Source organism: Pagrus major, chromosome 16 (assembly GCF_040436345.1).
Source record: "Pagrus major chromosome 16, Pma_NU_1.0".
In the NCBI taxonomy this organism is placed as follows: domain Eukaryota; kingdom Metazoa; phylum Chordata; class Actinopteri; order Spariformes; family Sparidae; genus Pagrus; species Pagrus major.
This window is the reverse complement of record NC_133230.1, coordinates 21,087,001-21,101,950: the sequence shown is the minus strand read 5'-3', so window position 1 is coordinate 21,101,950 and position 14,950 is coordinate 21,087,001. Positions and strand designations below refer to the sequence as shown.

At 43.1% G+C, this 14,950-nt stretch overlaps 1 protein-coding gene across 1 annotated transcript; it reads right to left on the bottom strand.

The window, feature by feature from the left end:
* Nucleotides 1-537: 537 nt before the first annotated feature.
* On the bottom strand, nucleotides 538-3,134 carry LOC141011033 (photoreceptor outer segment membrane glycoprotein 2-like). Its single transcript, XM_073484233.1, has 3 exons — nucleotides 2,554-3,134; nucleotides 2,007-2,253; nucleotides 538-810 (listed from the first exon to the last, which is right to left on the bottom strand). Exons 1-3 carry the CDS (start codon nucleotides 3,132-3,134, stop codon nucleotides 538-540), a joined length of 1,101 nt encoding a protein of 366 aa, XP_073340334.1.
* Between the last annotated feature and the right edge of the window lie 11,816 nt (nucleotides 3,135-14,950).

Sequence of the window (14,950 nt, the reverse complement as noted above, 5' to 3'; positions counted from 1 at the left end):
CACAGGTCTCTAGACAAGTGGCTTTTAGTTCCTTGAAAACTATTTCCTGGGACTAACAGTTCTGGGTGGAAACGCAGCTCTATTTAACCTGAGGCCAAATCACTACTGGCAGCATGTGATTTATGTTCTAACCTCTTTTGACTGCTTTTTATTATCATACTTTAGGCAAAATCAGGCAAAACGTGGCCTTCAACTTCTGATCACTATCCCTAATTTCTCTTCATCAAAGAAATACGAATCTCAAGTTCATTGTGGCTCCAGTATTGCAAGCAGACAGGTGTAAGAAACTGTAAGACCACCTGTTGTAAAACCACACCAAACACAGGCAACAAGATATCATTTGTAAACATATCACAGTACAGATGTGTACAGATGTACAGAAAAATATGTACAATTGTGGTGATTTATGATTTACATTATGTTGTTTGAAAAAAGAACATGTATCGAGAGATTTGGATTCATAGGGATTCAAAGCAATAAATGTAGCGTCTAGATGGAGGCCCTTTAGAGATGCTGTTCACTGAGGCCTGAGAGAGGTCAACTGTCTTCAGGTGTTTCCTTCGGGGGCACGTTGTCCGGCCCGTAGTTTGCTTTAGAGGTGCAGGGAACATTAATGTTTGGGTCTCCATTGTTGGTTGTGTCTATCTGGTTGCACTTGCCGAGGCTCTTGATGATGTTCAGGTTCATGCGGGCCGTTTCCATGAAGCTGTTTTCCAGCAGCCAGCCCTCAGACTCAGAGTTGGGGTCACCTTGTCTCAGCACATTTTCCAGGGAGGTCTGGAGGAAACGAACCCCTGTCAACACTGACAGCTAAAACAAGACACAAGTAAGCATATTAGTGAACACATGACACATAATGTGAGCGCAACTCATGATACAAGAGGTCACACGAGTAGAGTTTTGTTTGTTTCGTCCATATGGTCTGCTGTCATTTTGTAACTAATAAGTATCTGCGGCTCTAACTGACATGCAACTGAGTAGCGGACAATAAGAGAGTCCACTTCATGTCCTGCAGGTAGGACACAGAGATAATACGACAGTAGAGATTTACTCAAGGATTAGTACTGTAACGGTGTGAAGTGAATGTGCCATAACGGAGTTCATGCAAAGGCTGAGATGACACCAATCATGTCCTTCATTAGTGTCCATAAAACTTTTGGTAATGGAAAGGAAAAATGCTAGTCAATGTTACTGCTGAAGCGATTTAACTTATCAGACAAGACAATGTCTCATATTTCAAACAGTTTTAACAAAGATTCTGGAGTAGTAAAGTAGAAACAGCTACTGCAGCAGCGCTCTCTCTATCTCAGGTCCAGTATGCAAGATTTTGGAGGATCAATTTGCAGAAATGTAATTTAATAATCATAATTATGTTTTCATTTGTGTATAATCACCGTTTTTGGATACTCGACTGCCAAAAGTTCAGTTGTATTTTGAGGTGCGTTATGCTAGTAGGAGCTTGGTGTAGCCTTGGGCCGCTAGCCTCAAACACAACACAAACAAGCCGCAGTGGTCTGGTACACTCACTTATTCAATATCCCACATTACTTGTTACATTGCCTCAAGTTACATCACTTGAGACAATTTCTTACACCTATGGGGAAATTTGTTTCCCAAGGGTGGTGAAGTCATGGCCTGCCCTACTCTGCCTCTGACTGGCTAGTACTCGTTGACTTCGTTGGCTGGGTTCCTTGAGTAGAGAGAGTCACGTCATCTCCATTTGCTCCAGTGGACCGTTTTTTCACAGCAGTGGCAGCAGTTTCAGTATGAGTGCATTTATTGTTTGTTATGTTACACTCTTATGTTTTGTCTATTAGCGTAATCAAATTGCCCGCAAAAAACTTCAGGGAACTATCTGAGGTCTACGTGACTCACTTGACGATCAGCATTTTGAATGTCTGTTGTTGTGACTCTCTCTACTCATGTAGACTGGTTAGGTTTAGGCATAAAGAATATGATTGGTTAGGGTTAGGGTAAGAATATCCCTTTAACTTGTGTCCTCTCACCTCAAACAGCCAGGTGATGAGGACTGTGAGGCCAATGGACTGCATGATGTGGGTGTAGTACTCCAGCAGCGCCTGGCGGCAGCCTTTCATCCACAGGTTCAGCTCCTCTGTCTGGTGCTCGTAGTTGAAGTGAGCGGAGTTGTTGGTGAGCTGCTGCTGGATGCAGGGCCGGGGGGAGAAGGTGTTGCAGCAGCTGAAGGGGACTCCGTCCATCAGGTACTTCCCCTCCACGTTACTTCTCAATCGGCTAGAAAGCAGGAGGAAGAGGGGAAAGCTCAGGGTTTTATGACAGGTGTTATGTGTGAAAGATTTGAACTTAGTGTGTCATTGTTTGGGACTGTGTAAAAATGATTATAGAGGAGGGGGTATGAAGTTTTTAATTTAGCTCCATTAGATATAAGTTGCACCAACATGTTTGAGATATTAGGGGAGGGTGTTGAATCTTTTCCTATGTCAATATTTTTTATACAATCCCTTTTTATGCCATCTTAAATGTGAATATACCCTCTTATTAAATCAGTGTCCTCAGTCTGTAGTGTGCACTTACTCCACCACCTCTCTTTCGGACATATCCAGGTAACGGCTGCTGATCCACTGGATTTGAAACCAGTCTTTATATCCATTGTTTCCACAGCACTGGAACTCTATCTGCAGCACGTCCACAGTGCGCTTCAGGAAGCATCGTCCCGGCGTGTCCGTGTCCTTATAGAACCTCATGGCCTCTGTCAGCCCCAGGTTCAGAGACTCATCCAGCTCCCCGCGCATGCTGTAACACATCAGAGCCCCCACCAGCACGCAGAAGGTGAAGAAGAAGGTGCATATGATGTAGGGCAGCATGATGAGCTTCCAGCGCAAGAACTTGGTGCTGTCCACGCAGTCGTAGCAGATCTTCCCACCCAGGAAGTTTATGGCACAGGCGATGAGGCCCACAGCGATCAGCATGTTGGGAACATACTGGATGTCCCTCTCAGCCATCAGCTCCTCCCGCTTGTTGAGTTCCACCTTGAGGAAGAGGCCCAGGCTGAAGAGGATGGCCCCTGTCACTACTGAGATCCAGTTCAGGATCCACAGCACCTGGGCCAGCTTGTCCCTCTTGGTCTTGGTGAACTTCAGTCTCAAAACTGCCATTGTATATATCTCCTCTTGTTCTTTAAAGTCCAGGGGGGGATTAAGGGTGGGACGCAGGTGAAGCAGGGGAGAGGAACAGGTTATCCTGTAGGGGGTGTGGGGGACCAAGGGGAGGGGGACTGGTTGTAGAGTTCTCTGAAGGTCCTCTCATAAGCAGCTTAGCCTGGTAGTCATGATCGATATATTGTGGACGCTGCATTTTGGTTATACTGTAGATGCAGGCAGGCCTATGAGTATGAAAAGTATATAAGATCACATGACAGCAAAATTTGTCTGAATGTCAAACACGGCTAAGACAAAATACAGTGACATGTGAACAGATGCGCAACCGCTTGAAGCAATCTTCATGTGAATCAGACTGAAAAAAGATCAGCAAGATGTACTGTGGTTTAAAAAACGTAATTCCAGGGATCTTGGCATTTCAAGTTCCCAAAAATAAAATGTAAGAAGTAACTGACACAGAAAGTCCGCTGTCCCTACCTTATCCTGGTCAGCATTCACCTTGAACATCTGCCATCCCTCTCCTCTCGTTTTCACTTTGTTTTCCCGCTGGCGTCCTCAGATTTAGTCCTGAGAGAGGCGAGTGGTCGTAGTGACACAGATAGTATGAAGGCAGCCACGGCAGCATCAGAGTGAGACTAGTAGCCGAGCCCTGACCCATCTCCTAATCCCCTTTAATCATTAATCATCCCTGGGCCCCACCAGGGGATTTGGACCTACCTTCTGTCACCTACGCAAATCTGTAGACTGTCCCAGCACTGTGAAAGTAATGGATGATGGCCACTGTGTGTGTGTGTGTGTGTGCGTGTGTCTGTGTGTGCGTGTGTGTCAAACGTAAAAGTAGGCTACTACAAAAGCCTAGACATCCATTCAGAAAAATGTTTTTTTTCTCTACAGTTTTGCGTTTTAATTAGGCCAGCTTGTAATTACAAAAATGAGTGTATGTAAACAGAAATAATTAAAAATTAATTGTTTTTCACTTAACAATACCTCCACATGTTCTGCCCTCTCGTGCTTTTTATGAGGGCCACACACACATGGTCTAGAAAAAGTAAATAGGTCATTAAGGGGTAAACTAAGGGTAAATACACACTGACACAATTATAGAAGGAAAAAACGCTGCTGCACAGCTGTTTACTGCTGGAAACATTCCAGTAGGGTTACAACTGTTTTCTTTACTGGTAAATACACCAATAATCATCTCCCTGCCACCTTTCTAGCTCCAGACAGTGTTCTGGGGACCTCATTTTCCCCTATTATCCTCTTATTTTCCTTTATTCAATTATGGAAATAAGACTTATTTCTGAGTTTGTATTATTACTTTATCAATATTACAAATATTACCTGTCTGAGTTTCTGAAGTTCTTTTTCAAAACTAAATAGTGCAGCTTTAAATATTTTTGTCTATAAAATGTGAGAAAAAAAGTGAAAAATGACTTTACTATTTTGATAACTTATTAATCAGTTTGAATAATTTTTTAAGAAAAAAAAAACAGAAAAATGTTCTGGTTTCAGCTTCTTAAATGTGAATATTTTCCTGTTTCTTTACTCCTTTATGAGAGTAGACTTAATATCTTTAGGTTGTGGACAAAACGGAGTTTTCGGAAACACTGATCGACATTTTTCATCATTTATAAACCAAACAACAAATCAATTAATCAAGAAAATAGTTGTCAAATTACTCAACAATGAAGATAATCATTAAATGCAGCCCTAGTGATGTAAATAAAGATACACACGCATGCACTCACAGCCATGCTGCAACTCAGCCAATGAAATGTTAACTGAGAGTGAGATTAGTGGATTAACATGTACCAAAGTAGCTTGTGTAAGAAGAGAGTGTTACTGTAGCCACCGGTCCAGTCAGCAAATCCCCGGGGCAGACAGAGCACACAGCACTCATCGCTGCGCACACGGACAGTTAACCGGAGCTACTGGACAACTAAACCACGTCTCCAAGTAAGTATTCAAAAAATCTTTACAGTTTTCTCTATGGAGGCTTGTAAAATAATGACAGATACCACATTCATGCCTTAATTTGTACTTAACACACGTGTGTTTATGGTTATATCACCTGTAGTAATAACCATTTGTTTCTTCTGCTGTAATGAATAGGTATCACTTTTTTGATCCCATCATGTGAACTCCCTTGTCTCTGTGTGGACCCTGGGGTCAGAGGGCAGTCATGATGGATACACAGCACCAGTGGTCCGAGGCGTTGGCCAGCAACAACATAAGAGCCATCATCCGCTGGCTACGGAAGCTTACAGCTGAAGGTACATGACAGAAGTATTTGACATACATAAAGGTAGTAGTAGAAGTAGTTCTGTTCTGTTTGATTCATTAACTTTCACCTCTGCTGCAGGTGAAGTAGATGTGGAGGAAATCCCGCTGACTTTCAGCTGCTGGGTCCAGAGGACATCAGAGTTTGCTAAAAAGGAGTTATTAACATTATGTGAGTAAGAACATGTTCCTTCATCAATCACGTTTAAATGTTTGGATTTCAAAGCACACCCTCAGGATCTCTGTATGTCTTCCCACAGGTTTCAGCCGCTGCCAGGGCCTGTGGATGTTTCTGGACCGGAGCTCTTTCACCAGAGTGCACATGCTGCTCCAGAGACTGAGGAACCTGCTCACCCTGGCCCAGTGGGCAAGAAGGCAGCTCAGCTCAGCCCACCTCTGGCACGGTACAACACATTCAGCATACAGCATGGCTGATGATTATGACCGCTTATGAGTAATTAACCTTCTGATGTGAATTTACTAGAATCAAAATGTTTCTATTCAGGCATGGGGGTGCCATGTGTGGTGTGCAAGGATACATTCGGCTCCTCAGACGTCAGACGTGGATGCTGGAACCGAGAACAAAGGGCTCTGAAGCAACATATCTGGCTGGGACGGCTTGTTCAGTGGTGGGGCATCATGGGGCTTCTGCCCAAGCACCCTGGTACAGATTTGATCACACAAATCACATTATATTGACGTGATGACCTGTTATGACATCTCTAAAAGTCTTCCTGTTCTCTGCTGGTGCTGTCAGAGGCTCACGAGGTGAAGCGTATCTCCCAGATGTGGAAAGAAATGGCTCACAGCCATGGCAAGGCTTCTCTCGAGACACCCGGGTAACTCGGATGGTTTGACTCTATGAAGAAATTCTGAGCCATTGTTTACTAATTTTCCTCCCGTTTCAGATTATCACCTCTGATTTTCTACTTTCTTACATTTGACTAGATGGGAGGAGGGAGTCAAGGGAAGATTCAGCTCTTTGATACAGGGGATGGTGACTCACCTGGACAGACAACATGGGTGCTTTTCGACTTCTGAAGACTGCACAGATCAGTGCTATCCTCCTCCTAACCTGCAGTCCCTGCTGAAGCTCGTGCTGGTGCCTCATATAGACAACATGTCAGTCCAAGCGCTTGTATCTTTCCAAAAACATCAACTAAGTCTTCTGTGGAGCATACTGTACAGCCCCCTTTCTTCTGTTGTGCTCTATGATTCATTGTTATGTAGTCCTTAACCTTTATGTATCACAGCTTATGTACTTTGTTCTGGACATGGCGAACTTCCTGCAGTGCAAAGACGACCTCCTTCAATCTTTCTGCCATGCCTTCACTATTCCTTCTAGCTTTTCCCAACAAATCAGGGCCTTCTGGATGCTCGATCACGGACACATCAAGGTATATAACCAAGAGGCAAAATTGATTTCATGCATCAGTGAGTGATTCTGAAGTCATTTAAATGAGCATAGGCAAGCTGACTGTGATCGAGAGTGCGAATCAGAGGCCAGTTAACCATCCTGTTGATTACATTAGTGTCCTCGTTTCAGCAGCCATAACAGTCTGCAGGTGACACTAATGGGCCACTTGAGTAGCGCATATGATTAATGTAATAACACTCCACTGTGCCACTCATTAGTGATGAAATTACAGTATGCCTCTCATTTGGCAGAGGAGATGCTTTCATTGATGACAAGAAAGTTGCCTGTTTATTTCTCCATAACAACAAGTAGCAGAGATGTTACTGATTCAGTTTCATAAAGAAAAAACTCATCATGCTGCTTTATCATAGATTGATTATGAGACAACAGGCTCCTCGGCACAGACATGTGGCACACCCAGAAGAAAGTAGACACAGAGTCTCTTTGTAGTCGTTTTGTGTTTCTTTGTGGTAGTTGTGTGTCTCTCTGTAGTCATTTTGTGTCTTTTTGTAGTTGTTTTATGACATTGTTGGACTTTTCTGTCTATTTGTGATAGTTGTGTGAACCTTTGTAGTCGTCTCTTGTGTGGTGGTTGTATTTCTCTTCGAAGTTGTTTTGTGTCTTTTTGTTTATGTCACCGTTGTAATTTTGTGTCTCTTTGTGCTAGTTGTGTGTCCCTTTATGGTCTTTTGTGTCACTTTGTGGTAGTTGTTTGTCCCTTTGTAGTTTTTTTGTCTCTTTTAGTCTTTTGTGTCTTTGTGGTAGTTGTGTGCATCTTTGTAGTTATTTTATGTCTATTTGTAGTAGTTGCATGTCCTTTTGTTTTTTGTTTTGTATCTCTTTGTGGTAGTTGTGTGTCCCTCTGTAGTTATTTGTGTCTCTTTGTAGTTGTTTTATGTTACTGTTGTAATTGTGTATCTCTTTGTGGTAGTTTTGTGTCCCTTTGTGGTTGTTTTGTGTTTTCCTGCAGTTGTTTTTCTAAAACCTGATGGGAAATTCTCATATAAACTATTGTTATGTAGAGAGTCATATAGAAAGGTTAGTTATGGGTCTATAGTTGGCTAAAACTATAGGATGTTTAATTCCAGCTACTTTAAAGGACTGTGGTACACATGCTCTTAATAGGGACGGATTCATCATGTTAATCAATGATTGTATGATTGACAGTCACTTGAAAATCGATGCTGTGACCGAAGGGCCCCTGACACCTTGTCATTCATGTGCTTAATGTCATGTTACATGTTATACAGGCTTCCATGGAGCTGTTACTGAGCCCCAGGGCTGCTGTTCCCTGGCTCTCCTGGCAGCACGGCTGCATCATCCAATGTCTGCTAATGAGGAAGCAGCCTCAGCTGGCGTTGAGGTACCTCCACTGGACCAGGCCTGCAATAGAAAGTGCTGAGGATGCTAAGCTCTTTGCAGATGTTCTACTTCAAAACAGGTACATTGTGGCAAACTAATGGCTGACTGATTATATTTTTGATCATCTCAGACAGGGGTTCTCAAAGTTTTTATGACTGAGTGCCAATCTAGCCAGCATATGATTAGGTCTCATAATAGATTCTTTGAGCACATAATTTGCCCTTTTGCAAATAAGGCAGATCCCTTTATCAGTCTCAGAGGTCCAACAAAGTTATTATACTGCCAATTTGTCAACTGAAATCGCTAACCTGAGCTAATAGTACTAGCACACATTGGTCAAATCATTCCCACGACAGTCATGAGATGCTACTACTTGCCATGCAACCAGTAACTTTATAAGTTGTCACTCCTCACCTGTGAAATACTTGTTAGGAGGGCACAGTTTGATGCAGTAGCCAAATAGTGTATTAAATGTAGGCTTTTGAAAATTAAGGTATTGAAACAGACCATGGGATATTAAAATGTACTTAAATATATATTAAAATGTCACTTACGGAGGCTGCACAAAATGTTTGCTGGATACACTTTGAGAACTCCTAAGCTAAGATTATCAAAACATTATCAAAAAAATTCAGTCACATTTGAGTTATTGTCATATTGTGTGTTATTGACAATGTCTATCAGTTGTGTCTCTGAAGCCTGGACTCTGTTGAAGAGAGGCCACACAGAAAGTAGCGACACGGCCATGTACTTCCTCAAGGCTTGTGATGGAGTTGGTCTGTGTGCCGAGGCTTTAAAGTACATCCCTGCAGGATACCATGTGGGTGAATGTCTTGTAATAAGGCAAATAAGTGTATGTACCAAAGAGATTCAGCCTTGAAATGATGTTTTTTTACCCTAAAAATCTCTATCAGGGTGAAGGAGATAATGTAAATGGTATTGGGACTACAGGATCACTGTTGGAAAAAGGTAAGGCTGATTATAAATGGGATATTAAATGGTATCAGGGCAGAATAAAGTGCAGTATGTTTAACCATGAAATTTCCTTTTATAAGACAAGTCAGCAGGAAGGCCACCCTGCCCGCTGTCTGCTGACCTGTATCAGGCTCAGAAAGTGAACACAGTGTCCCGAGAGGAACTGGTCCAACTAGTCAGAAATGCTGTGATGGAAGTGAGAAAGCCACATCCCAAAATGAGGTACTGAAGTTGGATTATACTGAAATGTATGTAGTGACCCAGAGATCTCAGCTCATCATTTCTCCATGCTCTTCCTTCCAGTGAGGTGGTATGGCCAGAGCACACAGAGAGAAAATCAGACAGCAGAGAGATGTTTCTGTCAACCCAGGCTCTGCGTCATCTCACGCCAAGCCCCTCACCAATGGACATGATAGAGGAAACAGAGCCAACAGCACATACAGATGAACCACAAGAGGAACAGCCTCTTCAAAATGTATACATTTTTAATGTGCCTGCTAAAAGACTATTGTTTTTTTAGAACATGTGACTGTGAAATAATGCCCTTTGTTTGTGTCCCAGCAGCAACCCGAGTCACCAGAGCACATCTCTTCTTCTGCGGATCTGAACTCTGAGTCTGTCTCCTCCTTCACCTCAGCCTCCTCCCTGCCTCTGTTGAGACGGCAACGCTGTCATATTTATGAGAGTACCTTGACTCTGCAGAGAATCTCCTCTCTGCTCAATGATGAAGAAAATCAAAGCAGGGAAGAGGAGGAAGAAGACAGCAGAACCCCTTCACCCTTCAACGCCTTGCCAGATTGCCCTGAGCTGATGTTGACACTAGATGGCACCACAGACCCCATTTTCTTCAGCAACTTGGACAAAGATGCTTTGGTTGAGCTGGTGCTTTCTGCAGAGGGTAAGCTTTGTGCTGGATTTTATTCGCACATCATTCACATTAAGATGCAGTCGAAAGGTTAAGAGAAACTTCAACTGATTTCTAGATGGAGAAGATGTTGAGACAGATGTTTTCACAAGCAAGGACTTCCTCAGTGTTGCTGCAGTTTCAGGACCTTCCATGGATGAAACCCTTTCTTTTAAAAAGGGGTCAGAGGTCATTTTATCTCACTCACTTCATACTGCCGAGTAAATTGAAAGTGATATTTGCTTCCTATGGTTCAGTTTCTAAATGAGTCTTCCCCATTTACTCTGCAGCACTGACAGCCAGTCAGTACCTAATCTCTTTGAGCCCGAGTTTGACAGTCACAGCTTCTTCTCACCTGATGATGGTGTGTTGCCACAAAATTATCCATCTGAATTGTGCTTCACTCTCAATGTTCACATCACTTCACGTACTTTTCTCAGAGAAACTGGCCTGGTGTAAAGAAGTGTCAGAGGAAACCAAGGAAACCAAGGAAACCAACCAAGAGGACCAATCAGATCGCATCCCGTATGAGATTTTCGATGTTGGTGAGGCTGCCACATTTGACTGTCTCCTGCAGGAAGAGCTTCTTCAGGTATGCAGTATCTTTATCTAACTAAGAAGTGCATAATGTAGGTTGACTTTCACCTATGTATTAAAAATGGGGTTCTTCGTGTGCTTTTTATGTGCCAAGAAAACATATGAGAATCACCAGCAGGAGAACCCACTGGGATGTTTCGGTCAAGGCTTCTCCTGCACCACGTCTGAAACCACTCAGGACCCTCAGCAGAACCTTTTTCCATCAGAGGATCCTATAGCCCGCAGCTCAAGGTCATCAGCAGGGACAAGTCAGTTGGACATCTCCCTCTTCCCCCCAATGTGCAGCTCTGTTTGCCCCACCCAGTTTCAGCAGATTTCTGGTAGCTTTCTGACCTCCAGCACAACCTACAACATCAAAACCACCTCTGCTCCCTCGGACACCACCAATGAGACGGATGATCCCTGTTTCCAGGGAACCTCAGCTGGCTGGCTCGATCATTGCAAAACAGGCAGCTGGTGGAAACAGGACCTAGAAACCTGTGGAGCTTCCAGTGACCTTCTGTGTGCTACAGATGCAGGAACAGCAAATATATCAGGTGAATAATTTTCTGATCTTTCGTTGTCTTGGCAAATTAATTATTCTCTCTTTATGAAATCACATACAAACACATGCAACCATATGCTGTACAGTGGTCAGTGGGGATAATCAAATACGTGTGACATTTAGTGCTCCCAAAACATTTCAAATGGTCATTAGCACTTGCTAATTGAAAAACCTGATTTATGTCATTGCCAGCAATAGCTGAATAATTTGTGTGTGTGTGTGTGTGTTTGGCCAAACGTAATTGTTTGTCAGAGGTGCTGCTGTCCACCACAGGGAGCAGGAAACAGGTAAATGCACCAAAGGCAGGGGGTCTTTACTGCAGGGAGAGGAAGTGAAGTGTCAGAGATTGGTTCCCTTAACCTTGCTGCAGCAGTCAGTCATCCATAAAACAACCCCCTCCCTCCCCCACGCTTTCAATGGGGGGTATACTGTCTACCACTGCAAGCATACCTCTCTCCATCTGCTGGGCTGTGCTGATCACAGCTGGGCCTCAGGGATCTACGGCCTATTGCCCCATGCTGATGCCCCAACCTTGTCACTGGGACAAGGGTTAAAGACATGACAATGGAGCAATGTTGCATACGATCAAAAGAATAGTGTTAGATTTGCCCAGCAAAGGGATCATTAAAACTCACGAAAAGGCAGTTTTGATAATGTTTTGGTTCTGTTTGTGTTCATTCACAGATAATAAGAAGTCTTCACTCGTAATGAGCCAACCGCCCTCCTACAGTCTGGTCAACTTTATGGATTTCACTGCAAAGCAAAAAGGAGACAACAGAGATGGCAAACAGGTACACTGAAGCTTTGTGTATTAATTTTAAGGAGTCTGATCAGTAGGGGTCACTATTGTTCCAGTTAAGAAGCATGACATGTCTCTGTTTTGGATGATCTCATCTCTGGTCCCAAAGGGTTTTGCTTCATCAGAACCCAGCAGGTGCCCTCTTCACTACCCTTCATCCCCCTCTCTCTCCTGTCCTCCAGCATAAACACTGTTGCTTCTGAGATCTCCGCCTACAATGATGTCATTTTAGAAATATGAAGGCAGTGTTTCAGGGGATTTTGTATCCTGATGCACAGAATGTAGCTGTGATTTATTTGTCAAAAATCCACTCCTAACTCTGATGTAGTCACGTTTTTACATTACATAATCTTACTGCTTTCTTGTTCATTGACCTGAATGTTAATACTGCTTAGCACTGTAAAATGGTTTCACGGATATGACCACGTAATTGTTTTACTGAGGTTTCATTGGATAATTGTTTAATTGGGATGCGGTCAGCTAATTATTTTGTTCAGAACTGGGGACCATATGGAGCTTGGCAGGTGAAACATAATTAGGCCATGTTAAATCATGATGATTATACTTTGGGCCTGAGCAGCCTATACTGTACAAACAGTGTGTGTCTATCAAGGCCAATCTATTTTGGTTGTACAGTGCATGCTTGTAGCCAGTGCATCACATTCATTAACTTGCAGTCTCAGTGTGAGTGCGTGCTTCCAGGGGGTTGTTTGGAAAGAAATGCTGTTAGTGTTATCTAATTGTTCATCAGGCCAGAAATTATGCTGCATGGGATTTGCTTAATAGAGAAATATTAATGACTAACTTAATAACAAACGCTTAATGGCTGATCAATCTATTTAATGCCAGAGTGGCTAACGATAAGAAAATCAGGATATTAAGCACAGTTATTAGTGCAAACTATAAATTTTGATCTCGTCCCATATGACCTCATGCATGACTGTTTATGATGATTACTGTGGCACAGTTATAAATGAGGTGCTGAAAACAAAGTCATTGATCAAATCATCGAAGCTCACAAAGAGATCATGCCCGCTTAAAAAGATATCGCAAAATGAAATGTTATCGACTTTGCTGTCTTTATGAAAATGCCAATATTTGCAGAGAGAGAGGCGGTGAGTCGCAGTGATGTCGCATGTTGAAACATCTAAGATTCAAGGGGAGACAAACGGCCTCTATTAGGGGCATTTAATCAGTGCTCCCAGTCTCCTGCGCCCCCCTGGGGAAAGATTAATGGGTACAGGATATTTCATCAGGCCCTCCACATCACTGCCCAGGATATGAGGCTGTAATTGTGTCTGTTTTTGCTGTTGGTTTGTGTTACAGGCAGACAAAGAGGAGCCCGCAGGTTGGAGTAGTTTGGGGAGGGGTTCGCAAGGTGCCATAAGAAGTGGGAGGACACGATCAAGGAGAGGAAAAAGAGTGAAGAAAGCCTGAGGATTCAGTACATCTAGGACTGAGCTGAATCTGAAACATGATGCATCTGTCTTATGATTCAGAAACACATTTTGAATCCAAATCCTAAAGCAATACTGTCAGGATTCATTTACAACCGATCATCCCACAGGTTTGATCATCACCACGTAGACTTTTCACCTTGACGCGATCCGTCTCCCCTTCCTCATCAATCACCTGGTCAGATTGTTCTGACAGCTGCCGCCTCGACCAGCAGCCTTTCCCACCCAGTGCTATTGTCCTGCCACGCCCTATTTCTTCCACTGTACCACCACATGTCAGAAACACTCAGTCAGTAATGAATTTCTCAGGAATTATTGATAGACATAAATTATTGAATATTTTTCTAATTAAATCTCCAATAAAAATGGCTTCTGTCGTCATGTGCTTTTATTATCTGGTCAACATCACAAGGATGCACGCTGGTCCACTTGAGGCTTAAATGAGCTCCATTTGAAATGCAGTGATGATGTCCTTGAAAATGATTCTGCACTTTAGATTCTTCACTGGGTTTTTTTTCCTCTTGAAAAAAAGGGTGTTTGCTTTGCTGCCATTGCATCTCATGAAAAATGGATGACCTCCCAATGCTTTCTGCTGCCCATCGCTCCCTATATTTGCACAGAGCCCAGGGACTGTATTTGGGTTAGCATCTTCCTCCCTGCCTCCGTCCCTCCCTCCCTCCGAGGCTTGTTCAGGGGGTGAATAACTTAACACATATTTCAGCTTGACACACTTCTGCTCGGGGTCTCCCCTGGGTGCCCAGTTCACGAGCCCACACATGCTGTATTATTTAAAAGTGGGGTTTGGAGTTCTCTGCGTGTAATCTCCTGTATGTGTAAGGGGGGATGTCTTATAGAGTCGTTGCGACCTTGCAGGTGTGGCAGCACCTCTGAGGTCTTTTTGCTGTTCTGGGCTTTGATTTTTCTATTAGAAAAATGGAGAAAATGCTGTTACGCAAGCAGTAGAATAATGTATCACAACAGAAAGAATGATCTGTTATAGGAAATAGTACTCTGGACTATTCATCACACACGCTCGAGAATAAAGATCTGCCAGAGCCAGAAAAGCCCAAGAAGCATGAAACATATGTAACAATATCTAATGATGCTAAAAAGCAAAACGCTGGAATGAAATCCACTCTCAGGCCAAGACCACACACGCACTTCAGCACACATACAATAACTCAAGCTAATCTGAGAGATGATAACGTCATGGAAATAAGAGCGCTGTGCTGCAGCAAAATGACACATAAATCATGTGCAAGGGAGAGGGTGCAAAACGCTGCAGTTTGTATGATGGATACAAATAGCGTCTGATGTCTGGAAAACTCTCGTATAAATACTTGTCTTTGTGTTGCATGGAATATTTTCCTGGAAACTGCAGCAGGATTCCTATGTTCTGACACAAAATGCCTCCATGCCCGTCTCTAAAGAAGCTGCTCCCTTTGCTGTTTCACTTTTGCCACCTAAAAGTGAAGCTT

What these genes read in the sequence shown, in the direction of transcription:
- LOC141011033 (XM_073484233.1), bottom strand. Translation starts at nt 3,134, where the DNA reads ATGGCAGTTTTGAGACTGAAGTTCACCAAGACCAAGAGGGACAAGCTG. An exon ending in TCCGAAAGAGAGGTGGTGGA is followed by an intron (nt 2,254 to 2,553) that starts GTAAGTGCACAC and finishes CCTGCTTTCTAG; the next exon opens with CCGATTGAGAAGTAACGTGG. An exon ending in TCATCACCTGGCTGTTTGAG is followed by an intron (nt 811 to 2,006) that starts GTGAGAGGACAC and finishes GTCTTGTTTTAG; the next exon opens with CTGTCAGTGTTGACAGGGGT.